Source organism: Lissotriton helveticus, chromosome 8 (assembly GCF_964261635.1).
Source record: "Lissotriton helveticus chromosome 8, aLisHel1.1, whole genome shotgun sequence".
In the NCBI taxonomy this organism is placed as follows: domain Eukaryota; kingdom Metazoa; phylum Chordata; class Amphibia; order Caudata; family Salamandridae; genus Lissotriton; species Lissotriton helveticus.
Genome location: NC_136069.1, coordinates 16,377,736 through 16,403,902, shown reverse-complemented (window position 1 = coordinate 16,403,902; position 26,167 = coordinate 16,377,736). Strand labels below are relative to the sequence as shown.

Sequence of the window (26,167 nt, the reverse complement as noted above, 5' to 3'; positions counted from 1 at the left end):
ACAAAGAGGTTGCATTTTAAATGCTCTTACAGGGCTAAGACACCTGCTGCAGAGATCTTTGTGTGCCCATCAATTTTGAGGGGTTTATAATAATGATAAGATAACTCTAGCGCCTAACACAGTTCTGGGAAAGCTTTGTGCTTTGTCCAGTCACAGTTTTGACTCATAAAGCACCATAGAGGGTTAATGCGCTTGCTGCAAACCATATTGTGTAAGATGCAGAGCACACATTTGTATTTTATGTAGGTTGGTAAGTGGGCTACTGCTTTTGAAGCTGAGATAATTTTGTGACTTCCAGTTGATAAATTGCAATCCTTCTAATATAGCGCTGCGATCTATTTACCGGCATCAAGGAGCTGTAGCCAAACTGTAAGTGGTGGGTTTAGATCCTTATTGTTTTTTATCTCAGTTTGTTGTTATTCTAAGATTGCAAGGAAGGGTTTCTTTGGGAAGTAATACTGTCTTGTTGGTATAGACAATCCCAATCACTGCGTTACCTCTTATATCCTGACTTTGTGTTTCCACCGACCATCCACTCTTAACATATAATATCTACAAGGATGGCCGATATGTCATTCCTACGCCTTGTAACCCTCACTCTCTCATGTAACATTTCCTGTTAATTGATTTACACACTTGTATGATTTTGTGTGTGATGTTGAGCTCTCTGACACCCTACACTGGGATAAGTAGCACTATAAAAGAACGGAGACAGACGGAAGTGATCGCTGTTGGGACAAGGACCATCCTGACATACACATCATGTCACTGTGCGAGAGGAGTGTGTGCACAAAGATCAGCAGCCATCTGAGATGCTGGGACGTAAGGAGTTCGAGGAGTGTGGGGGAAGCTTGCAGAGTCTGAAGGACCCTTGCTTGCAACCAAGGGGGTCTGTGCTTGCCTGTGCTCCACAGCGTGTGGTGTCCGAGGGGTGTCAGGGGAACCCGAGCCGGAAACTCTTGCAGGTGCCATCAAGAACCTGGAGGTCTAATCCGGACGGACAAAACTAAGTAACTGTGGGCCACATGTATTAACATTTGTAATAGCGATGATCTAATTGCGATTTTCAATGATTCGCAATTAGGTAATCACTATTACAAATGTATGAAAATCCAAGAGTTTCATATAGCGATTCATAGGGGGTTGCAAATCGACCAACCTCATTGATAATAATGATGTAGGTCACAATGTGTGATCCCCCAGTAATTGCTAAATTGGGGAGCCAGCTGGGGCACTTGCTGTGGGGGAGTTGTGGCAGGAATGGGAAACTGGGGAGAAGGCCCAGATCAGGGGACTTCACACAGATCCAAGATGTTCTTTTAACCGCCGCCGTGGAAGGGGGACACTGCGAAGGACATGGAGGGCCTGGCTGAAGGCCAAGAGTGCCGCTGGGGATACAGAGGAGGGTGAGGCTGTGGGTGATGAGGGACAGGGTCTGCCTCTTGAGGCTTTCCAGAGTCATGAGCTGTAAGGATGGGGTGTGTCCCTCTCCCCCCAAGAAGCAATGCCACCTCCAGGTTTCAGTCCTTCATGGAACTGGGGGGCAGGCGAGGAGAAAGGGGGCTCACGATGGAGACTGGTAGATTCCAATGAGAATGTCGTAGGGCAAGGACAGAGAAAAGGTGTGGTATGGAGGTGAGAAGAGGGATGTTTGCTCTGGGGTTGAATACGGCCTGGTAGGATCTACAAGGCAAGAGGGCTAGATCTGACCCAAGTGGTGGCAGCATGTCAGCTGGGAGCAGCACAGTGGATGGACAGGAACCTAATGTGGGTGGCCATGCCACGCGTTGTAATGGCATCCGATGTAATGGATCCTGCGTTGTAAAAATTCCGATGTAACGGAATGTGTTGTAAAAAACCGCGATGTAGTGACACCAATCCCTCCGGGGATCCCTCATCAGGGGTGGGGGAGGTACAGATAAGCATGGGCAATTCCCAATGGAGTTGGGTGGTTGGGAACCCCCTATCTTTTATTAGTGGAGGATCGAGTGTAGTGGTGGACCGAGATCCAGGATGCCCCTACTCAGTCCCAAGGTGCGCTGTACCCCAGGTGGAAACACCCGGGGAGAAGCCAGGGCAGGACCAGGAGGTCATCAATGGACGGGTCTTCCATAGTGGAAGAAGAACACGGGGGCATCGGACACACACGTTCAGGATATGGGGGGTACTCTTCTTCAATGGGGGATGCAGGAAAGGGGACGGGCAAAAGTGACCGTCCCGGACTCCTATCCAGTGCCATGGTTGCAACGCTACGCTGGAGGACCAGGATCTGGAGACCGTGGTGAGAGAAGGAGTGGATATTGGGCCCCATGGTTGATCAGATCCCCTCTGGAGAACAGCCTAGGTCAAAGGGCTTAGGATGGGCAGGAGCCAGGTTCTGGACACTGTCGGCTGTCAGTGCATTTTCTGGGTTCTTTACCCGTGAACTAAGATTGCCCGGGGGCGAGGACGGGAGTCAGCCGCTGAGGCTAACAAGTGCACTGGGTTGAGGCTGAGAGGTTTCCAGTGGAGGCTATGAGAAGAGGGCCATTGTCCAGGGTCTATCGCTCGGTGCAGGGAAGTTTGCCAAACTTCCTTGGCTTTCGGCTGGTTGGGGGTAGTGTTGGAAATGGCCTTTTCTGTGGTGCTTTCCTTCGACTTTTTGCTTTCCTCCTTCCCAGTTTTCTCCTGCTCGGTATGCTAGCCGTAGGACTCGAGAGCGTTTGGCGCTGCCGTGCAGTGTCAATGCCCTGTGCTCATCATGGTCATACTGCAGATCTGTGTATATATGATTGACAGATTCCAGAAAGCTGTAAGCCCCTTGTTATAGGGTAAGACCTATGCCAGGGGCCTGTATCCCAAATGTGCACCAGTGGGCCTGCCCTACTGGTGGTGCCATCCACGGAGGGAGCTCATCGATTGTGCCACAGGTTTGTCCTAGTGGGGCCTCTGTGCACGAGTTACAGTTACTCGACTTGGTGTTTACAAAGCTGTGTGCCAAGGTTCTGCATGTCTCCCGCTATATTGGGGTTCACCCTGGTGACAGGGTGTGGTGTTGGGAAGAGGTTGGATAAGTGAGTTTATGTGTTATCTGCAAGAGCCGTGAATGACACCAGATGGTGTACGATGGGGCCCGTTTCTCACATTTGATTAGCATGAGGGGACGTAGGGAAAGGCTGTCTAGGAATATTTCCTATGGGCAGAATAGTATGTTGTTTGGTATCAATGAGTTCGTAATGGTGAATCCTCTCGGATAGTGGAAGTGGCCTCGACATTACGGTGATAGAAATGTCACTTTGGGAAGTGGGAATTTCGAAGTGCATGGCTCTGTGTGCCTGGCAGCCTGTCTCCTAATTTACAACTGGGTGCTTGAGAGATGGCCACATCTGTGCATTCCGGATAGAAAGCTATAACCTAGGGGTTCACGTGAAACTGGGGACCTTTGACTCTGACGGGCCTTCTGGGATGGTTACATGGGGATGGAATTGGGAAGTGCATTCCAAGGGGGCAGGGTCTCGGCCCCACTAAAGATTGTGATTAAACATCCCTCGGGTAGGATGGCATACAGGACAACATTTAGACAGGGCCTGTGCTTTTCAAAGGCGGCCTTTTGAACTGATCGTATCTTCAAAGGCCATGGTGAATATATTTACTGGGGCTTCGACCTCCGAAAGTAGAGGCACATTTGGATTTAGAACCATGCTACGCAGGTGCAATACTGGGACAGCGACACGAGGAATCATTAGGGCAGGTGAGACAGAAACTGGACTATCTGCACACTCGTGGTGGCTTGGAGCTGGTTTGCACCAAGAAGGGGACGATCACTTGGTGGATTGTGCCTGGACGTTGCTGGTCTGCAGCTAGTGCCAACTCTTGTAGCCTGGATCTCGAAGTACTCTCCGAGGGCCTGTGGAGCCTCCTGCTCACGAGATCCCAGGGACAAAAAGGATCTCACTGTCTCCACGATATTTTAAGGATATCACTGGGTGCAGCGGAGAGAGGTGGAAGTAATCATGGTTGGGACAAGGACTGTTTTGACATACATCATTATCTCAGTGTGCAAGAGGAGGGTGTGCGCAAAGATCAGCAGCCATCAGAGGTGCCGGGACGTAAGGAGTTCGAGGAGTGTGGGGGAAGCTTGCAGAGTCCGAGGGACCCATGCTTGCAACCAGGCGACCTGTGCTTGCTTGTGCTCCAGAGTATGTGGTGTCCGAGGGATGTTGGGAAATCCTGAGACAGGAGCTGAGACTGTCTTTGGCCTCCAGACCGGGTGGATGGCAATGCCCAACATCGCAGCTTCTGTCCGAGGTCGATGGCTCCCTCTCCTTGAGCCCAAACCACATGTTGCTTTGCTTCGGAAAGTATTGTGACAAGACCTGAGGGGTTTCATGTGCTGTGTGGGCATCTGCAGCTGACTGCCAGGGGTCAACAGCAGGTCACACATTCACTTGAAGTTGAAGTTAAAGGACTTGTAAAGCGCTCGATCACCGTGCGGTTTCTTGGCGCTAAGGACGAAAGGGCCCGAATGAGACAGAGAAGGCCGCCTAGGGCGGAAAGGTGCGTGAAAAGAGGAAAGTCTTAAGGTCTGTACGGAAGTCGAGGTAAGTTGGAATGGACCTGATAGTGAATGGAAGGGAATTCCAGAAGGGCGGGGCCAAGGTGGAGAACCTCAAACCCCCAGATTTCTTCTTCCTAAAGCGGGGAACACATAGTAATAGTTGAGAGGAGGAACGCAGGTCTCTGTTGGGGACATATGCTTTGATTTTAGAATTAATAAAGACTGGTGCAGTGCCTGCCAGGGCTTGAAAAGTCATACAACCCATCTTGAATAAGGAACGCTCACGAATGGGGAGCCAGTGCAGGGTTTTTAGCAGAGGGGTGACATGGTGAAATTTGGGAAGTTTGTAAATCAATCGAGCTGCATGGTTTTGAATAAGCTGAAGGCGCCGAAGGTCACAGGCGGGGGTGCCTGTGTACAAGATATTGCCATAGTCAAGGCGTGACATGACCATGGCCATAAGAATAAGCTTAAGGGCTGCAAAAGAAAAGAAGCGGGAGATCTTACGTATGGTGCGGAGTGTCAGGAAACATGATGATACCACAGTGCTGATCTGAGAGCGCATTGTGAGGTCGTTGCTGACTTTGATCCCCTGGGTCTTTACAGAGGGAGAGGGTGAGGGGGGGGGGGACCAAGGGAAAGGGGCCAGAAAATAGAGGTCATGGGGCTGGAGCTGCCACCCGTGAGTACCAGCTCGGTCTTGTCGGGGTTTAACTTGAGGTGATTGCCGTTCACCCAGTCACTGATAAAGGTCATGGTGGTTCGAAAATTATAAATAGAAGCAGGAAGAGGAGAGAGATTAAAGATCAGCTGGAGGTCATCGGCATAATTGAATACCGTGACATCCATCTGTTGCAGAGCATATATAAGAGGGAGAATGTAAAGATTAAAGAGGAGGGGGAAAGAGAAGAACCCTGTGGTACCCCACAGTGAATGGGACGTGTAGGAGCGGAAAAATCTGCTAGCTGAACAGCCTGAGTGCGGTTCCCTAAAAAGGAGGTGAGCCAGACCAAGGCGGGTCCCCTGATGCCGGCGCCTCCGACACTGTCGAGAAGGATGGAATGGTCGACCATGTCAAAGGCGGCGGACAAATCAAGAAGAACCAACGCCTGGGGCAAGTTGATGTCAGCGCCCCCTTTAAGCTCGTCCAGGACAGAAAGAACAACAGATTCGGAAGAATGTGAAGGACGAAAGCCAACCTGATGGGGAGCTAGAAAACGGCTCTCCTCAATAAAAGTGCTGAGAGCTTTGGTAACATGGCATTCTAGAATTTTTCCCAGGAACGGGAGCAGGGAGAAAGGGCGATAGTTCGAGAGAGAGGTGGGATCAGCACCTGGTTTCTTTAGGATAGGGATTATTTTAGCTGATTTGTGCGAATCCAGGACCTTTCCCTACATGAGGGAATTATTAAGAAAAGTTAATGGGGGCTGGGGACAGGCAGAAAAGATCTCTCTCAGTATGTGGGCGGGGCAGCTGTCAGAAGGGGATCCTGATTTGACCTTCGTTAACAGAGTAAGGAAGACTTCCTTGGAAATCGGAGGGAATTGATCTAAAAAGAAAGGATTGAGCGGAGGGACTTATAAAGGAGAGGGAAGGGGGAATATTAGACTTAATGATAGCAATTTTCTCGATGAAGTAATCATTAAGAGAATCGCAGAGGGATTGTGAAGGAACCGGCCTGAGAGTAACTCTATCAGAGGAGGCTAATTCTTGAACGATAGTAAATATTTCCTTGGGTTTGTTTTCGGCGAGAAGGATCTTGGAGGAAAAGTGTTCAGATTTTGCATGGAGGATGGCTCTTTTATATTCCTGAAGTAGGGTAATGTACTGTAGTTTTAGTTTGGGGCAGTATCCACGCCTCCAAAGACGCTCCGCCTGCCTTAGTGCAAGTTTTTTATTTTTAAGCTCGATGGTGAAATATCTATTGGCCTCGTGTACGCGTCGGGTTCTGACGCGTTTGAAAGGGGCAACTTGGTCACACGCTGCGGAGAGCCGGCTGTTAATGGCAGCGGCCTGGAAGTGAGGGGAAAGGCCAGCAAGATTGGGAGGTGAAGCTGAGAGGGAGGAACAGAGTGTGGCTAGGTCCACATGGTTCCAATTGCGTGCCCAAGTGTTACTGGGAAGAGGGGGTTTAATGGCGAGTTCTTGGTCAAGGGTGAAGGAGATGAAGGAGTGGTCAGACCAGGGGCAGGGAGTGACCAAGGGGGGGGGGAAATAAATGTGTTAACTGACCAAACCTGATCCAAGATGTGGCCGTGCGTATGTGTTGGGAGATGAGAATGTGAAATAAAGTTCAGATTAAGGAGCAGCTCTGTAAAGACTTTGGACATAAGGTCTTCGTGGGGATCAGTAGGTCAAAAATTAAAATCGCCTAGTACCAAAACAGAGGAGTTGTTGACTACCAAGGTGGCCAGCAGTTCCTGTACTGCGGGGATGAAGCAGGGCATTGACTGCGGTGGTCGGTAAAGGAGTACACAGGTAAGAGGGACCGCAAAGGAGACAGATCGAACAACCAGAAAGTCAACAAGAGTAATGGAAGGGAATGACAGCGGTTGGAAGTGAAAATTTGAGCGGACAATCAGGGCTACCCCACCTCCGACCTTACCTGTGGACCGATCGGCGCGCACAGCGTAATAAGAGTGGGGGAGAGCCGCTAAAACATCAGGCAAAGAGTCAGGGGAAAACCAAGTTTCCGTGAGGAACAAGAGGTCTGGTTTGACCGTGTCTAAAAAAGTGAAAAGCTCAATTTGGTGTTTGACAGCTGACCGGGTATTTAGAAGGAAAACTGAGATTACGGAGACAGGGCAGGGAGGTGGAAGGAACAAGGGCAGGGGAGAGGACGCAAGTGTGGTGGGAGTCAAAGGGCAAACCAATGGTACCACTTTTTGGTGAAGGAGGGTAGTAGGATTAGGTTGTAGTATACCAAGGTTGCCAATGTAACTGAGAGTGGGGACACTGAGTGGCCATGGGCCCTGGAGAGTGCGGAGTTGCTCAGAAGAATAGTTTAACCCCTTCGACGCTCATGACGAGCTGGGCTCGTCATGGCGTAGCCTCCTCGCACGCTCATGACGAGCCCAGCTCGTCACGTAAAGTGCGATTTTTAAAAACCCAGCGTACGGGCGGAATTCCGCCCGTACGCATGCGGTTAATAATTGAGCATAGCGGGGGGCCCGAGCCCCAACCGGCCGCGGACGGGCGCAGACGGGCTTGCCTTTGGCGCACCCACTGTGAGCGTCCGCTGCGCGTGCGCATGGGCCCCGAGTTAAGTAGGTCTCAAGCGCGGAGACTAGAGCGCTGACCTATGATGTTACTGCCAAGATGGTGCAGGCAACCTCGGCAGCCCTCCGAATCAAGCGGCACACAGCAGTGTCCGACCGGGGCTAGGCAATCAGGTAAGGAAGTGCGAAGTATAAAAGCAAAGTTATTTTTAAAAAGATGCCGTATTTACAAGGAGCAAGCCATGCCACACGCACAGCTAGCAAACACCCTCTGCCACCGGGTTCAGTCGCGTCCGGCCGGGGAGCACACCAGCTTCTTAGGTCACCACCTTTTGTCTACGAGGGGGCTAGTGATCCCGCACTCCTGCAGGTTTCGTCATGCACCTGGAGGTCTAATCTGGATGGAAGAAACTAAGTAACTGTTTCTTTCCGTGTTAGGGGTTCTGACTGTCTAATAGGGCGCCAGGAGGGACAGCATGTATCATTGGCTAGTAGAGTTGCAAGAATGAGGGGCTGGGTCACGGGGCGTAGTCAGAGACTAGTGACTGTTTGACCTTTCTGCAATCGGAAAGTCTGACTTTTGCATATAACTGTGAAGTATAAATACAACGTGTATCTCGTTTTGATTTCAGTGTGTGTGGGTGCAATGTAAAGAGAAGTGTTTTATACATACTGTGTGGAGTCTTTTTGTGGCGAATGCAGTGTGTTGCGAGGGGTGCTGTGCCAACACTTTACACTCGAGCCCAGAGAATAGGCCTGACTGCTTGGTGCCAAGCTACCAGAGGGTGAGCACAGGTTATAGTACAAGTGCATCATACTCACTTTATTTGGAGTGGTGTGTTCTGTGTGGCTGTGATGTATCTCAGCCAGCCCGAAACAGCTGGGTCTAGGGAGTAAGGAGGATTTGATCTCCCTGTAGATATATGCGATGGTAACGGGTCGTTGAAATGGTTTGAGGGTTTACGCGCTGCCAGGATTTTGTGATTGTGGTTTTGGCTGATAGTTTGAATGTATGCCAAGAGGCATTATTTTTGTGGGGGTGTTCTGAGGGACCAGGTGGCTCAGTTATTTGTGAGGGAGGGTGGGTGACTGGCGGTACGACCAGAAGGAGTTCCCTTGATGTCCGCAGGTCCTTTTTTTATTGTTTCTGTCTTTCCCAGGAAAAGGTTAGGCTAGGTTGATTATTCAATTGTTGTTTGACCAGTTCAAAGAGTTTTTTAGGTGGGGTTTTGGCTAGGTCTAGCTGGGTTCTAAAGAAATTCACTTTCGAACTTTTGATGTGTTAGTTATGTGTTCTTCACTGATCGTAACCGCTTAACCGCGGCGGCAATTCTGTCGCGTTGCGGCGGTTTAGCAGATTGCACGTGGTCACGTCAGCCAACGGACGTGCGCAGCACTACGGAGGTAGTGCTCCTGACGGCCATTGGCCGACGAATGCTGGGAAGGTGTTAGACTTTTGAGGTGTTCGATAGATGGTGAGAATTTCCATACTCGTTTGGCTAGTCTTAGATCGAGTCTTTATGCGCTCAGGCTGTCATTGAACCATGGTTTCGAATCTTTGGTGGAAATTCTTTTTAGTTGTAAGGGGGCAATCGAGTCTAGGATGTTCAGTATGGAAGTATTGTAGTGATGTGTACGGGCTAGGACGTCTATCATGTCTGCCTGGGGGGTAGGATGTTGTTGCCGAGGGAAGTCCGATCATTCAGGTTTATATTCCGCAAGCTTCTGTCTGTACTAATGGCATTTACGATGAGGAGGGTAATAAGATGACCTGTCCAGTCAGAAAGGACGATAGATTTATGTTGAATGTTGTCCTCATTCATAATGATACGGTCCAACGTAGGACCCTTGCTGTTTGTAAGACTGTTGCAGAATTGGGTCAGGTTTAGGTCTGCAAGAAAGTTTCTAAGGCTGTTCACTGCAGAGTCGTTCAGGTCGTTCCAATGTAGGTTAAAGGCTCTCAGGAAGATTTGGAAAGCTCGATGACCATCATGGGTTGTGATGGTTTCTATGATTTGCTCAATGAATGGAAGGTTATCTCCTGCTGACTAGCAGGTCGTGCCATGAGGAGTCACGACTGTTTGTGGCAAACAAATAGTTTGAACAAATAGATATTTCTGTTACCGCTATTTCTGTTGCATACTATTTCTGTCGCATGATATTTCTGTCACATGATATTTCTGTCACATGTTATTTTTGTCACATGATATTTCTGTTGCCTGATATTTCCGTCGCAAGATATTTCTGTCACCTGATATTTCGGTCGCATGATATTTCTGTCGCATGATATTTCTGTCACATGATACTTCTGTTGCCTGATATTTCTGTCGCATGATATTTCTGTCACCTGATATTTCGGTCGCATGATATTTCTGTCACCTGATATTTCTGTCACATGATATTTTTGTCACATGATATTTCTGTCGCATGATATTTCTGTCACATGATATTTTTGTCACATGATATTTTTGTCACATGATATTTCTGTCACCTGATATTTCTGTCGCATGATATTTCTGTCACCTGATATTTCTGTCACATGATATTTTTGTCACATGATATTTTTGTCACATGATATTTCTGTCACCTGATATTTCTGTCGCATGATATTTCTGTCACCTGATATTTCTGTCGCATGATATTTCTGTCACCTGATATTTTTGTCACATGATATTTTTGTCACATGATATTTCTGTCACCTGATATTTCTGTCGCATGATATTTCTGTCACCTGATATTTTTGTCACATGATATTTTTGTCACATGATATTTCTGTCACCTGATATTTCTGTCGCATGATATTTCTGTCACCTGATATTTCTGTCGCATGATATTTCTGTCACCTGATATTTCTGTCACATGATATTTTTGTCACATGATATTTTTGTCACATGATATTTCTGTCACCTGATATTTCTGTCGCATGATATTTCTGTCACCTGATATTTCTGTCACATGATATTTTTGTCACATGATATTTTTGTCACATGATATTTCTGTCACCTGATATTTCGGTCGCATGATATTTCTGTCACCTGATATTTCTGTCACATGATATTTTTGTCACATGATATTTTTGTCACATGATATTTCTGTCACCTGATATTTCGGTCGGATGATATTTCTGTCACCTGATATTTCGGTCGCATGATATTTCTGTCACATGATATTTCTGTTGCCTTATATTTCTGTCGCATGATATTTCTGTTGCCTGATATTTCTGTCGCATGATATTTCTGTCACCTGATATTTCGGTCGCATGATATTTCTGTCACCTGATATTTCTGTCACATGATATTTTTGTCACCTGATATTTCGGATTTCGGTCGCATGATATTTCTGTCACCTGATATTTCGGTCGCATGATATTTCTGTCACCTGATATTTCGGTCGCATGATATTTCTGTTGCCTTATATTTCTGTCGCATGATATTTCTGTCGCATGATATTTCTGTCACCTGATATTTCTGTCACATGATATTTTTGTCACCTGATATTTCGGTCGCATGATATTTCTGTCACCTGATATTTTGGTCGCATCATATTTCTGTTGCCTTATATTTCTGTCGCATGATATTTCTGTCACCTGATATTTCGGTCGCATGATATTTCTGTCACCTGATATTTCGGTCGCATGATATTTCTGTTGCCTTATATTTCTGTCGCATGATATTTCTGTCGCATGATATTTCTGTCACCTGATATTTCTGTCACATGATATTTTTGTCACCTGATATTTCGGTCGCATCATATTTCTGTCACCTGATATTTCTGTCACATGATATTTTTGTCACATGCTATTTCTGCTGCATGATATTTCTATTGCATGATATTTTTGTCGCATGATAGTTGTGTTGCATGCTATTTGTGTTGCATGCTATTTCTGTCACACGATATTTCTGTCACATGTTATTTTTGTCACATGATATTTACAGATCTCTCGCATAGACCCACCAAGCCCCCCTGGTGCCAGTTGCCCTTCTGGTATCAGTGACAAAATATTGAGGACAAAAATATTGTGTGTACAGAATATCGTGTTCAAAACATCTAGAATCAAAATATGGAGACGGTAAGTGCAAATTGCTAAGTACAGATTTACTATCCATAACTCAAAATCTACGCACCTTGAAGATATATATACATCGTCAAGATACATATGTGTGGAGTTAAGTATAGTAAAACTTTGCTTTCCCATAGAAACTTACCGTCACAATATTCTTGTCGTCAATAGTCTTGCCTCAATATTTTGGACTCCATATTTTCTCCCTACTCCAAGGAGAAGATCGCCCTTCCCCAAGGAGGAACGCTGCGCCCCTCACGCCTTAGGGGTCTTCGCACCCAGCGCGGACGCGGGACTCACCTGGTACTCCTGGCCGCCATCTCTTCACGCATCGTCTTTATGTCGCTCTTGCATCTCTCGATCTCGACCAGCTTCAGGCCCTCCACTGTGGACAGAAGAGAGCCGGGGTTACCATGGGGAAACCTGTCGGGCTTCATTCCAGCCAGGCGCGGCTCCATGTAGCGCTTGAGGCCGTCGGCCTATCCCTTGGACCGACTGCAGCGAGTAACCCAAGCCGACACAATGGAACAAGGCGGGGCAGCAGGTTTTTCAAGGTTGGCCAATGCCCTGAGGGTTGACAGAACCCACTGTTTGGAGACAGGGAGGGTGGGACTGCCAGGGACCCATGGACAATGTGCACGGCTGGAGGGTACCACTGACACCCGCTTCAGGGGGTCCCAAGTCATCCATCATGCACCCACAACACGCTACGATGTTTTGTGTGTGATGGGGAGATCTGGTGAACACATATGTGTGTAGAAGGAAGAGGAGGACACAGAGAGGCTAGCATGCAGAGGACACAGAAGACTTGTGTGTACAAGAGGTTGACATGTTGTGTTGATATGTTTACAGAACAGCAGCAGGGTAAGTAGGTCTGCAGAACAGTTGAGGTGTTGCAGGTGCGCCACTAGGATGATACATAACCACTAAATATGTCTATAGGAAAGATGAGGCATGCTACCTATGTATGGCTGTATTGACATACGAAAGAAGGCATCCTGTATTTAAATGAGTATAAAAGAGATGACAGCTTGTGTAAAGTAATGCAGAGAATATATATGTGCCTTTGTGTGTAGGAAGAAGAGACGTGTGTGTGTGTGTGCAGTTGTGATGACGCACACCATGTACATGTGTGTCTAGAACAAAGGGCCCCTTGAGGCCACATGAAACAATGGATGAATGGCACACTGAGGGCATTTCTACAGGGAGTTGTTTACCCAGCCCCCTGCTGTGTGTCCTGATTGCTCAGGTCGAAAGGAAGGCGTCCGTTGCATATGTGATGATTAAGAACCAGGAACCCGGAGAACCCTGCAGATCTGAGCACTGTTCCATATATTCATGTGATCAAAGGAAGAAGCGAGTAAACACATAAGTAACTTGCACCGCACACTGCTGAAAGAGGGCCGCCTCGAGAGGGCGTGACAGCTTCCGGTGAAGGGTTCGAAGAGCGACTTTGAGGGGGAGGAGGGGGTGCTGCAATTAAATAGTGAGCGAGGAGAACCACACCCCCATGCTTCCCCGATTGAACACTTGATTTTGGTCCCATATCATTTCATTTCATAGGTTTCCATTTTTTATGTAAGTTTGAGTTTATTGAAAGGTAAAGAAGCAAAGACAGAAAACGAAGAAACAATCAAAAATTACAATCAAGCAAAAACATCTAATGTAAATAAAAAAACAAAATAAAATTTCATAAATCAGCAAGAATAAATACAAGGCAAAATTAGGTTTCCATTATTTAATCGAAAACATGGTGCCGAAGTATAGCTTTCAGTTCAGCTGATGGACTGGCCTTTTTACAATAATCTGAAAGTGACTCTGCAGGGCTCCTGCTGTGCTCCAGCGTTCACCAAGGTTTCCTCGTCCCTTCCTGGGAATCTGTGGCAGTCGGAGAAGTCTTGACTACTCATGAAATCCTTCCTTCCTTTATGTATTTATTTATTTATTTATTCGAGTTTTATAGAGCCCAAACCTGACTCACGTGTTTGCAAACCGACTTTGTGTACATCCACTCTTGTCTTAAGGTCATGCAGAACTGCTTTACGAGGGTCTTTGAACTCAAAGGGACTCTGTCCGTCCGGAGGCTGTGATTGGCTGGCTGTGACAAAAGGATGCCTCCTGTTACCCGAGATGAAAGGATGCCGCGTGCAGCAACCCCCACACCCTGAAACGCGTAAAGGCCACATAAGCGTCCAGGGTGAGCACGCCTTGACCCCCAGTCCTAGGGAGGGGACCCCTCCCAGAACCCCCACAGACTTTAAAAAGAGAAAAAGAAAGACGTGTTTGATGCATGCGGCTCTGGAGCTCTGTTTACAGTGTGACGCACATGTACAAGCCCCTATCACCAGCACAACGTCACCTATATTGATGTTGTGGTGGTACTAACGGCTGCACTGTATGTACAAGGCAGCGTTAACGTGGCTTAACGCTGCCTTGTACATAAAGCCCCCTTTCACACTATGGTTAGCAAGAAAGGGGCGTGCACTGGGTGGTGCGGTGGGCGTTCCACCGCAACACCCATTCATTTTGACGCTGCCCCCTATGTACAAAGGTGGCGTACAAAGGAGGCTGCAACAAAATTAAGACCAGGTAAAAAACTGGTCCCAAGATGGCGAAACGAGGAGAAATTCCTTATTTCTCCTTGCTTTTTCCATGTATGCTGCCAAAAAGCAAAATGCAATTTTTTGTTTAAGTACAGGAAGGTGTCCCTTCCTGTACAAAAACACACCTTTTTTTAAATGCCATCTTGTCACTTTCATGCAGCACACAAGAAAGTGACAGAATGGCATTTCTAGGATTGTTTATGTGCAGGAAGGGACACCTTCCTACACGAACACAATCCTCCCCTGCATGCAGATACCCTTGCCCTATGGTGCAAGGGTGCCTGCGTTGGCACTAAGTTGCTAAACTTAGCGTCATTGCAGTGGGTAACGAATGGTTTCACCACATTCTTGTAAATAAGGTGCAGCCTTGAGTTTCAGAAGTGGTGTGGAGAGGCATTGAGCCAGGAAGGCTGACGCCTCTCTCCTCCACTTCCTTGTACATATCGCCCACAGTTTGTTGACTCTGAGCTTAGTTCCTAGACCAGTCAACTCATTGGCTGATGTGGGATCCCTGAGCAGAGTAGGTTGTTGACGACACTTCTATCTCTACCGCTGGTGCCATTGCTGCCTCCTCCGTCTCTCCCCATTTGCTCTCTTACTCCACTCCCTTACTCTCCCGCTGCTTTCAATCAATCAAGCAAGCATTTGCAAAGCGCGGTAAATAAGTCGCTGGAGCTGTTTGCTGCTCTGTGGAGGTCTGATCGATCAGAACATCCAGGTCTTCTGATCTCTTCTGAATTGCTGGAGCGAGGGTGCGGTCCTGAGGTGCAGGGGAGGTTGTTCCAAGCCTTGGCCGCCAGGTGTGAGAAGGAGTGTTCTCCGCTGTTGGCTTGGCTGTCCATGGGGTCTGTGAGGCGGAGGGAGGCTGATCGAAGGTGTCTGCTCGGTTGGTAGAATATCAGGCATTTGTTGATATATGCTGGTCCTTCGTTGTGCAGGGCCATGTGGGTCAGCATCTTGAACTGGCGTCTCTTCTGGATCGGGAACCAGTGTCGTTTCTTGAGGTGGATTATGATGTGGGTCCGTCTGGGGAGGTCGAGGATGAGTCTTGCCACCAACCTCAGTATCGTCTGGGCTCTTTTCAGGGGGTGTGCAGTAATTCCACGTAGACTGTGTTCCTGTAGGCTCATCTGCTGGGGATTGACCTGAAGGTCTTGCGGAGCATGCAAAGGGTGTGGTAGCAGATGGATGAGACTGTGTGTGATTTGTTTTTTTTGTGGAAAGCTTGCTAATGGTGGATGCTGTCGGCGGCGAAGGGTGGTGTCTGAAATGTTCTTAGATGGCCAAGATCTTGTTGTGGAAGAAGTCATCGAGTTTGTTGCACAGTTCCTGTGAGGGAGGGACTTCGTTCTAGGTGGCTGCTGGGTTGGGCCTTCTTCTTGGTTTCTTTCAGGAGGCGGTGGTACTGGTTGAGCGCGGTGCAGTCTTCGTGTTTTTTGCTGAGGCGCCACTTCCTTTCAAGTTGTCGGCAGTTGCACTGGGTGGAGTTCAGTTCCTCTGTGAACCAGCTCGCTCTTTTGCTTGGTTCTTTAATCTTGGCTGTCTTGGTGGAGGCAATGGTGTAAGAGCATTCTGTGATCAACCAGGAGAAGTTTTTTGCTGCCGTGTGTAGGGTCTGGGAGGTGGGAGCGGAGAGTAATGTTCCACTGGTTTTCTTAAACCTTTTTCCAGTCTCTTCACGTGGATCTGGGGGGTGCAGTGCTGGAATGGTGTGTCCTGAGATGGTGAAGTGTACTCTGTGGTGGTCGGTCCAGGTGAGTTGTGTGATGTGGTTGTACCTGACTCTGTCGCTGGAAGTAAAGATGGGATCGAGTGTGTGTCCTGCGATGTGGGTGGGTCCGGTGATGATCTACCTGAGGCCGATGTTGTTCATGCTCTGCAGGAGGTCTGTGGTGTTGGCGTCACTGGGGTTGTCACAGTGGAAGTTGAGGTCTCCTAGGAAAATGTAGTCTTTGGGGTCGATTGCAGGCGGGCGATGAGTTCCGGGATGGTGTTGCAGAAGCTGGGTGTGGTCCTGGTGGTTAGTATGCGAGGGTGCCTCTGATGGTGCTTTTTCCCTCTGTGTGGCATTGGAAGTTGAGGTGTTCTATTTCTGGTTTTGGGTCGTCAGAGGATATCGTGCAGTGGATTGCGTCCCTGTAGATTATGGCAATTCCCCGTCCCTGTTTGTTGGTTCGGTCCTGGAATGTTATCTTGAATACTTCGGGGATGGCAATGTCTGGAGTGGAGGCGGGGTTTAGCCATGTTTCTGTGAGGAAGGTGATGTCTGGGATGAGGGAAGAGATCTTGTCCCAGATCTCTGTGGCGTGTTTTACCTAGAGAGCGTGCGTTGAGTATGACGTATTGGAGTTGTGTTGTGGTGGTTCTCGGTCGATTTAGCAGATGCAGCGTTTTTGCAGTGTTTTTTGGTGTCATTGGTTGGTTCGGTGCAGAAGGTGGCGTGGCAGTGTCAACAGGAGAACGGTCCTCTGGTGGTGCATGGGGATGTGGGGCAGCAGCTGTTGCTGGTGCGACTGGGGTCCAGCGCTCAGAGGTCAGCGGCGGTGTATCTCCTTGGGGTAGAAGAGCCAGAAGACTTGATACTGGGTGTGGTCTAGGTGCGTACGGGTGCAGACAACCTAGCCTTTGGCACCCCAGCCGCACAGCCACGATGTGGCCTCCATTACTAGTTCTGGGAGGTGGGAGCGGCAAGCAGGGAAGAAGGGGAGCAGGCAACAAGCGGGGGCAGGAAAACCGCAGGAGGGGGGCAGTGAAAAACACTGACTGACCAAAAACAAACCAACAAACCAATACCAACGGAAGCAAAAACTGTGAAAAAGTTAAAAAATACAAACAATTCCAAGACCAAAAGGAAGCAAATAAACAGTGTCAGAGCCAAAGGAGAATGAAGCAGTAAGCGAGACCGCCAACGAAGGAACTATCCCGGCGGTGGAGTGGGGACTACAACTCCCATCACCACCAGCGCGCAGGTCCGCTCCAAAGTGAGTTGTTGACCCGAGGCACAGGACGAGCCTGGGCAAAACCCGGGCCAAGGGCAGGCCCGTCCACGTCCGTCGGAACCCGGTAGAGGCTGGGATGGCTCCCCCTTTTGACACCCGGAGAATACCAAAGGTAAAGTGTTTTACCCTGAGTGTGAGTCTGTGATTGCCCGATACTAACAGCACCAACAGTCTTAATACGGCGTTGATGTTACTGTCATTATACATTGGTAGTACTGATTGCACTGAAAACTTAAAGACAGGATGAGCAAACGAGAGGGCCAGAATGCCTGAGTGGGTGCAAGCATAGTGGGGACACTTGACTCTTTCCTAACCTGGGCAACATCAGTTCTGGTGCACAAAATTGAACTAACGGAACACCGACTGTCGCTGGAGCCCCCTTAACATAAAAGATCCTCACTGGGGGACACACCCTCCCATAACATCTTAGACGAGCCCCTGCAAACAGATATGGCCACGGAAGAAGCTATCACCACGGCACCCATACCCCAGGACTTGGAATTGACTGGTACCTCACAAAGAGCCTCTTCAAGAGTGGCAGCAATGAAAAGACTCCAGAAGAACAGCAATGACGCTACAGTAAAGAGAAAGAGGGTTGGGGGACCTCAACGACCAAAACCGGCAAAAGCGCAGAGACCTAATAAACATGAGGGAGAGGTAGCATTAGAAACTGCTCGGCAGGAACTAATTGATATAGAAACAGAAAACATTGCCCCTTGCTCCCTGATGACTGAAACTATGTGGCAGAGAATAAGAACACTGGTTTACACTATGCTAAACCCTATCTCACCAAGATAGAGTGACCGTCCTGACGCTTGCTGAAGGCGGTCGCTCCCTTCGCCCCCTGCTCCTGCTTGGTATCGTTTTCTGCGCTGTTGCACAAGTTGGAATCGCTTTCTGCTGCCTCCTACACAGCATAGCGCTGTAGTGCGAGTGCCTTTTATAACATCCAAGAATATTGTTGTTTAAATTGTTAGCGTTTTTGGGGTCATTTAATAGGGCGCTTTAAGTCACGCTTTTCATTACTGTAGCGCGATTTTTCCGCTAGGCTGACTGTGCATTGCCTAGACTGCTGTAAACTGAATTATAGCCATTGCTGATTGTCTGTGCCCCAGCCTACCTCCAGTTTCGTTCTATTTCGCTACCGCCATTTTACTTGTTGTTGTGGTGCCCCAGAGCCCGTCCCCCACAGCCCGGCCCGCCTCCCAGCTGACCCTCCCTCGCCCCTCCCCCGCCACTATCCATATATGACAGATGCTTTTGCGCGCAGCGTTCACGCGCAGCGGCTGCGCCCCATGCGCGCCGAAGGTGCGCCAAAGGTAAGCCCGTCTGCGCCCGTCCGCGCCTGGACCGCGCCCAGCGCCAGACCCCCTGGCCCTCGCCGCACCCAACCCACTAGATTCACATATGATGCCGCAACTCTCCTCGCCCTCAACCTCGGACGCACACCACAATGCTGCGAGGCCACCCCAGGACGTACCCACGGCCCATTCGCCTGCCTCTCCTGCAAGTTCAACCGCTTCAGGACCCACACCAAATCCACTCCCTCCTTACACAGCTCCGACTCTAACCTTCTGAAGTGCATCCTGCTTAACACCCGCTCGGTCCACAAACACGCAACTGAACTCTGGGACCTACTCGACACTGCGTCACCGGACATCGCCTTCCTCACAGAAACATGGATGAACACATCATCAGCACCCGACATCGCCATAGCCATACCGGATGCCTACAAGATTATCCGGAAAGACCGCATCAATCAAACAGGAGGAGGCATCGCCATCATCCATAGGAACACCATCAAAATCACGACCAGCTCCGACGACAAACTTGCAACAGCCGAACATCTCCACTTCCAAATCCACACCGACCCTAGAACCACACTTAGAGGCACCCTCATCTACAGGCCTCCAGGAACCCGCACTCAATTCAGCGATGACATCACTGACTTCGTCAGCCCACATGCCCTCGCCTCCGAGAACTACATTCTCTTAGGAGACCTTAACTACCACCTTGAAAACAAACACGACAGCAACACCTCCACCCTTCTGGACAACCTGGCCAATCTCGGACTCAAACAACTTGTTGACACCCCCACCCATGTAGCCGGACACACGCTCGACCCTATCTTCACCTCCAGCAAGCACATTTCCTTCGTGCGCACCACAGCTCTCCATTGGACGGACCACAGATGTGTTCACTTCAGCTACAAAACCACCCTGACCCACAACCGCCCACAACCTATTCCTCGGAGAAACTGGAACAAAATCACCTCCGACCAACTCCTCACATCACTCAACCAAAACCCACCCGCCCTCTCATCAGACCCAAACCAAGCGGCCACCAATCTCAAGAAATGGATCACTCACAGTGCTGACGAATTAGCACCCCTGAAAAAGCACCAGATCAAATCAGCCAGCAAAAAGGCTTCCTGGTCCAATGATGACCTTAAAAAATCCAAGAAGCTATGCCGCACCCTGGAGAAAACATGGAGAAAAAACCCAACCACCGACAACATGGCCACCCTCAAGGCAGCCACCCGCAAACACCACCAACTGATTCGATCCGCCAAGAAATCAGCATTCAAGGATCGTCTCGACAACAACACCCACAACAGCAAGGAACTTTTCAACATCGTCAAAGAATTCACCAACCCCACCGCAGCATCTAACGACATCACTCCCTCCCAAGACCTCTGCGATGCATTATCCTCCTTCTTCTACAACAAAATTGCCGACATTCACAGCAGCTTCGAGAACACTCCCAGCGATCAACCCTCCCCACACCCCTCAGATCCCGCTCCGCCAACTAACAACCTTAGCGCCTGGAACCCAATCACCACTGAAGACACCATCCGCCTAATGAACTCAATCCACTCTGGCTCGCCAACCGACCCCTGCCCCCACCACTTCTTCAACAAAGCTGACTCCATCATCGCACCCCATCTCCGTGATGTCATCAACTGCTCGTTCAACTCTGCCACCTTCCCAGAAAGCTGAAAACACGCCGAACTTAGCGCCCTCTTGAAGAAACCTACAGCAGACCCTTCTGAACTTAAAAACTACTGACCCATATCCCTCCTCCCTTTCCCCGCCAAAGTCATTGAGAAAGCCGTCAATAGACAGCTCGCCACCTTCCTTGAATCCAACAACTCCCTCGATCCATCTCAATCCGGATTTCGAGCCAAACACAGCACCGAAACCGCCCTCATTGCAGCGACCGACGACATCCGAACGCTACTTGATAACGGAGAAACAGCGGCCCTCATTCTACTCGACCTCTCCGCCGCGTTCGACACAGTCTGCCCCAGCACCCTTATACAACGCCTCAGCAACATCGGCATACAAGGAAAAGCCTTGGACTGGATCATCTCGTTCCTCGCCGGGAGAACTCAAAGAGTCCGACTTCCCCCATTCAACTCAGAGGCCACGAAGTCATCTGTGGAGTACCACAAGGATCATCACTCAGTCCCACCCTCTTCAACGTTTACATGAGCCCACTCGCATCCATCGCGCGCCAACACAACCTCAACATCATCTCCTACGCCGACGACACCCAGCTAATCCTTTCCCTCACCAAAGACCCTAACACCTCCAAAACCAATCTTCACGAATGCATGAAAGAAGTAGCCGAATGGATGAAACATAGCCGCCTAAAACTCAACTCAGACAAAACGGAGGTGCTCATCCTAGGATCTTCTCCCTCTACCTGGGACGACTCTTGGTGGCCTTCTGCTCTGGGCACAGCACCCACACCCACAAACCACGCACGTAACCTTGGCTTCATCCTAGACTCCTCTCTCTCGATGTCCAGACAAGTTAACACAGTCTCATCCTCCTGCTTCAACGTACTTCGCATTCTCAAAAAGATCTTCCGCTGGATCCCCCTAGAGACAAGAAAGACTGTCACCCACGCACTGGTCACGAGTCGACTGGATTATGGTAACACACTATACGCCGGAATCACAGCAAAATTACAGAAAAAACTCCAACGCATCCAAAACGCATCAGTGAGACTCATATTGGACATCCCTCGCCAAGATCACATCACCGGACACCTAAAAGACCTCCACTGGCTCCCCGTCAACAAAAGAATTACGTTCCGTCTTCTCACCCACGCACACAAGGCCCTCTACAATCTAGGACCCGAATGCCTCAACACTCGACTGTCCTTCTACAAACCCACCCGCCAACTAAGATCGTCCAATCAAGCCCTCGCCGCAGTCCCGCGCATCCGAAAATCCACCATGGGTGGCGGATCCTTCTCCTTCCTGGCCGCCAAGACCTGAAACTCACTCCCCACTCACCTCCGACTTACTCAAAATCACATCTCCTTCAGAAAAGAACTTAAAACCTGGCTATTCGCCAAATAATGAACACCTTCCCCAAGCGCCTTGAGACCCTCTGGGTGAGTAGTGCGCTATATAAATGCCCGAACTTGAACTTGAACTATAGAGGAGAAACTAACCGCCTTAAAATTCCAGGTTAAAGATAACTCTTGTGCATTAGAGGCAGTATTAACAAAGTATAGCCCAATGATGACAAGACAGCCCCCAATTTCCCAGGAGAAGCCTAGAGCTGATTCTAGCACAATGACACTAAATATACCTCCTGTCACAACAAATAGGGCTCAACATTCAAGTGATATTCGGGAGGCAATAACCTCACTAGCATCTCCCCTAGAACTTAAGTGTCTTCTCCTTAATGTACGGTCTCTTCCTAAACACCAACTTCAGATCTGGGATTTGATTTTCTCCCAGCAACCTGACATATGTTTCTATACCGAAACGTGGATGAAACCTCATACTACAGCTGCAATAACATTAGGGGTCCCAGCAGGTTATAAAATCATACATGTGGATAGGGCAATTAAAACAGGAGGTGGATTAGCTATCATATTTAAAGACACCTTTAAGATAGCAATGTTAGAACAAAGCTCCACTCCCCTCCTGGAAATTATGGTATTTAAAATTAACCTAGCAAGCAATATCTCATGGAAGGGCGCACTAATATATCGCCCACCTGGGCATAATCCAGATTTTGCTCTGTCGCTTCTGGAATTACTGGCCCCCCATGTCAGAGCTAAGGAGGATTTCTTTCTCCTTGGTGATTTCAATGTACATATGGACAACCCTGAAGACCCTGAATCAATACAATTAACAGCAGATTTGTCCAATCTTGGACTAGAGATGAAAAATAGTGGGGCGACCCATATAGCGGGTCACACCCTTGACGCTATATTTTCCAACTGCACTAAAGTCAGGTGCCTCCCTGCAACGGAAATCCACTGGACAGACCACTTTTTGATTGAGTTCTATCTGGCTGGACCCACCAAGCGACAACCTAGAACACCACCCCCTCCTATTTACCGTCGCCAATGGCATAAAATATCAGTTGAAAATCTGCATGAACACTGGCAACAACCTCAGTTTTCCGAAGTAGACTCAGCCGAAGCGGCACTGGAAAAGTACAATAATTCTCTTCAATTAGCTATTGATGCCCTCGCCCGCTAAAACTTCACAAACAGTACCCCCCCACTAAGCAAGAAAAGTGGTATACCCCTGACCTTAGGAAAGAAAAACAGAAATGCAGAAGGCTAGAAAAAGCGTGGAGGAAATCTAAAAATGAGCAGGAAAAGAAAATGTTTTTAGAAGCTCAGTCAAATTATTATAGACATATAAAACTTGCAAGGAAAAATAATCTATTGCTACAACTAGATGCGGCAGGAAACTGTCCGAGGGAATTATTCAAAATCCTACTAAGTTTTGTAAAGCCGTCAGCTAGTGAGAGCCCTGACGATGCCTCACAGACACTGTGCGATGAGATTTCCATGTTCTTTGAGGACAAAATTAATTTGATTTACAATAAAATCATTGCTTCCCAAGGCACAGAAACTTGGTCCTCCCCCCCAGGTGTATCCTCTGCACTCACTAAAAATACTTTTCTTACTATTCCACCAGTTAGTGATGTAGATCTTCCACTCCTCATTAACCACATGAAAACTGGCTCCCCAAACGATCACCTTCCTGCTAAAATGGTGGCTCCCTTGATTTCCATCCTGGGACCCTCCATTCAGTCAGTTATGAATACCTCACTGGCGAAAGGACAAGTCCCGAGGGAATGGAAGATAGCGGCGGTAAACCCTATAAGGAAGAAGGCGGCTTCCCCCTGGACAGATCTTTCCAACCTCCGGCCCATCTCCCTTCTACCCTACATCGGTAAAATGACAGAGAAGCACGTGAACATCCACCTATCGAATCACCTTGAAGCAGCAGAAGGCCTGGACCCTTCTCAATCTGGGTTCAGGCCAAACCACAGCACCGAATCGGCCCTACTAGAAGTGACCAATAACATCAGGTTGACACTGGATAGTGGGGGGTCTACGATTCTGGTGCTGTTGGATTTGTCTGCTGCTTTCGATACGGTGTCGCATAAAGTGCTTCTCGACCGTCTGAGGGATGTAGGGTTGGGAGGTGCAGCCCTGTCTTGGGTGGAAAGCTTCCTCTCCTGTCGCTCTCAAGAAGTCAGGCTGGGCTCCCATAAGTCCACCTCTAGGGAGCTCACCAGGGGTGTGCCACAGGGCTCATGCCTTAGCCCCACATTATTTAATGTGTATGTGGCCCCCCTGGCCGACTTAGTAAGACCATATGGGTTTACCCCGATATCCTACGCTGATGACACCCAGCTGCTGTTCCCCTTTAAAACTTTTACACCGGCCCTGCAAAAATCTTTTGCCGAAGGCATGAGGGCTGTGTCGAGATGGATGGCCGAGAACTGCCTACAATGTAATGTGGGCAAAACGGAGGTTTTACTGTTCGGGGAGGCAGCAACATTATGGTCTGGGGAGTGGTGGCCCACAGAACTAGGACCAGTTCTTGTCCCTAAGCAGACTGTCAAAAACTTGGGGGTGTTATTCGATCAAGCCTTGACTTTTAAACATCATGTCAACCAAGTTGCTGGCACATGCTTTAGGGCCATTGGACTATTGAAAAGGGTTTTTCCCTATATACCTGATAGTCACAGGAAAACCCTAGTCCAGGCACTAGTGATCAGTAGATTGGACTACTGTAATGGCCTTCTTTTGTCAGCTAATGAAGGCCAATTAAACAAATTACAAGTGGTCCAAAATACGGCGGCGAGGTTAGTCCTCAATGTTCCATCTAGAACTCCCTCCCGTCCTCTACTAGCCAAACTTCACTGGTTGCCAGTGCGGCAACGCACGAAGTTCAAAATTCTGTGTACCATTCATAGATGCCTGACAGGAAAGGGCCCCAAATATTTGACTAAAGCTTTCCGACCTTATGTTCCAGGCCGATCACTTCGATCGTGCAATCTCCACCTACTACAGGTCCCTAAAATAAAAAAATCTCGTCAGGGAGGTCGTGCTTTGGCACACACAGGACCCGTTCTCTGGAACTCCCTTCCCCTTAAACTCAAACTTATCACCAACCATTTATCCTTTCGCAAAACCCTCAAGACCCACCTTTTTACTATTAACTAACCGCTTATGATTTACTACCTCTGTAAATGACCAGGCATGGGACAAATCTCCATTTCTATAACAAGCGCGGAGATACCCCTTCGGGGGTTTATTCAGGTGCTATAAAAGCATATAAATAAATAAATAAAGGCAGCTCCAGCTACACTTAGTTACCAAGTCTATAGCAACATAAGGTTTCTTACTCCCAATAACTTGAAAGAAATGAGTGATACAACAAGTCAGGAAGTGGAATTCTAACACAGCTCCTAGAGGTCGAAATAGCACACTGATAGGATGGGGAAACCAGGATGGTTTTCAGAAAGAAGGAAGTTCTGCCCTGAATAATCAGATGAACGAAGCACAGATTTTACGTTTACCACCAGCAGCTGTCCCCCCTGGTTCTAGTGCTGGGGAATGTGCCATCACTTGAGGTTCTGTGGTTTTCGACTTTGCTTCGTATCTAGCCGCCAATTTGTGTCCAGCCGCCATTTTGTGTTGCCTCACTCAGGCAGCACGGCGAACGCAGTGTTTTTGCTTTTTCAGCTGCTACATGTCTCTTCTGTTAAAAAGTAACCCCTTGTCCTTGTTTACGAAACCGATGTCAGGGTCTGGCAGAGTTCTTTAATCCATGTCTAGACTGATTAATCCTTGTCTTACTCCACTGTTTGGGTCCCACCATTCTTTCTTACTTTATCTTATTTGACTGGCCTTCGCTATTCTCTTCGTGTATTCTCTTATTACACAAACTATCCTTTGAAGCACGCGAACATGTTCTACCACCTGCAAATTGAATTACGGGCACTAGTGTTGATTAACTTGAGGGGAGGAGAGCACACGGGGTCTGAAAGGAGGGCGTGTTTAAGATACTTGATAGCTTGTTTTCGAACTTTTCCAATTTGTCAGTTTTGTATGTTTTGGGAGTAGCCATTGTAAATATGTGTACTATAAGAGACTGTGAGCCACGGAGTTAAGTGGCAGTCTCCTGAGAATGTACCATTAGGGTACTTCATGGACAACTGTGCTTAGCTGCAGCTAATAAACTCGATTTTCCACGCCTAACAGAGTGTCTCGTGTCTCTGTCTGACAAGGCAGGTGAACCCGGAGATTATAGGCGTGCCCTGCGCCGCTTGGCCCATAAGGCCCGGTTCTCCCCACTGCGGGAAGGATAAGTAGAATCAACTTCCCAATTAATGTCCAAATCTCTTCATTGTCTAACTCAAAATTTGGATACGGTGAGGGCTACAGGTAGGAATATTGCAAGTCAGATAATT

General features: G+C 48.4%; 1 protein-coding gene across 1 annotated transcript in view; it reads right to left on the bottom strand.

Annotated features, from left to right (window-relative positions):
* The window catches only part of PDE9A (phosphodiesterase 9A), a 243,595-nt gene that overhangs the window by 155,527 nt on the left and 61,901 nt on the right, over positions 1 to 26,167 (bottom strand). Inside the window, exon 7 of the mRNA XM_078658368.1 lies at positions 12,116 to 12,200. Coding sequence (XP_078514494.1) covers positions 12,116 to 12,200 — 85 coding nt within the window. The remainder of the gene's footprint in view (positions 1 to 12,115; positions 12,201 to 26,167) is intronic.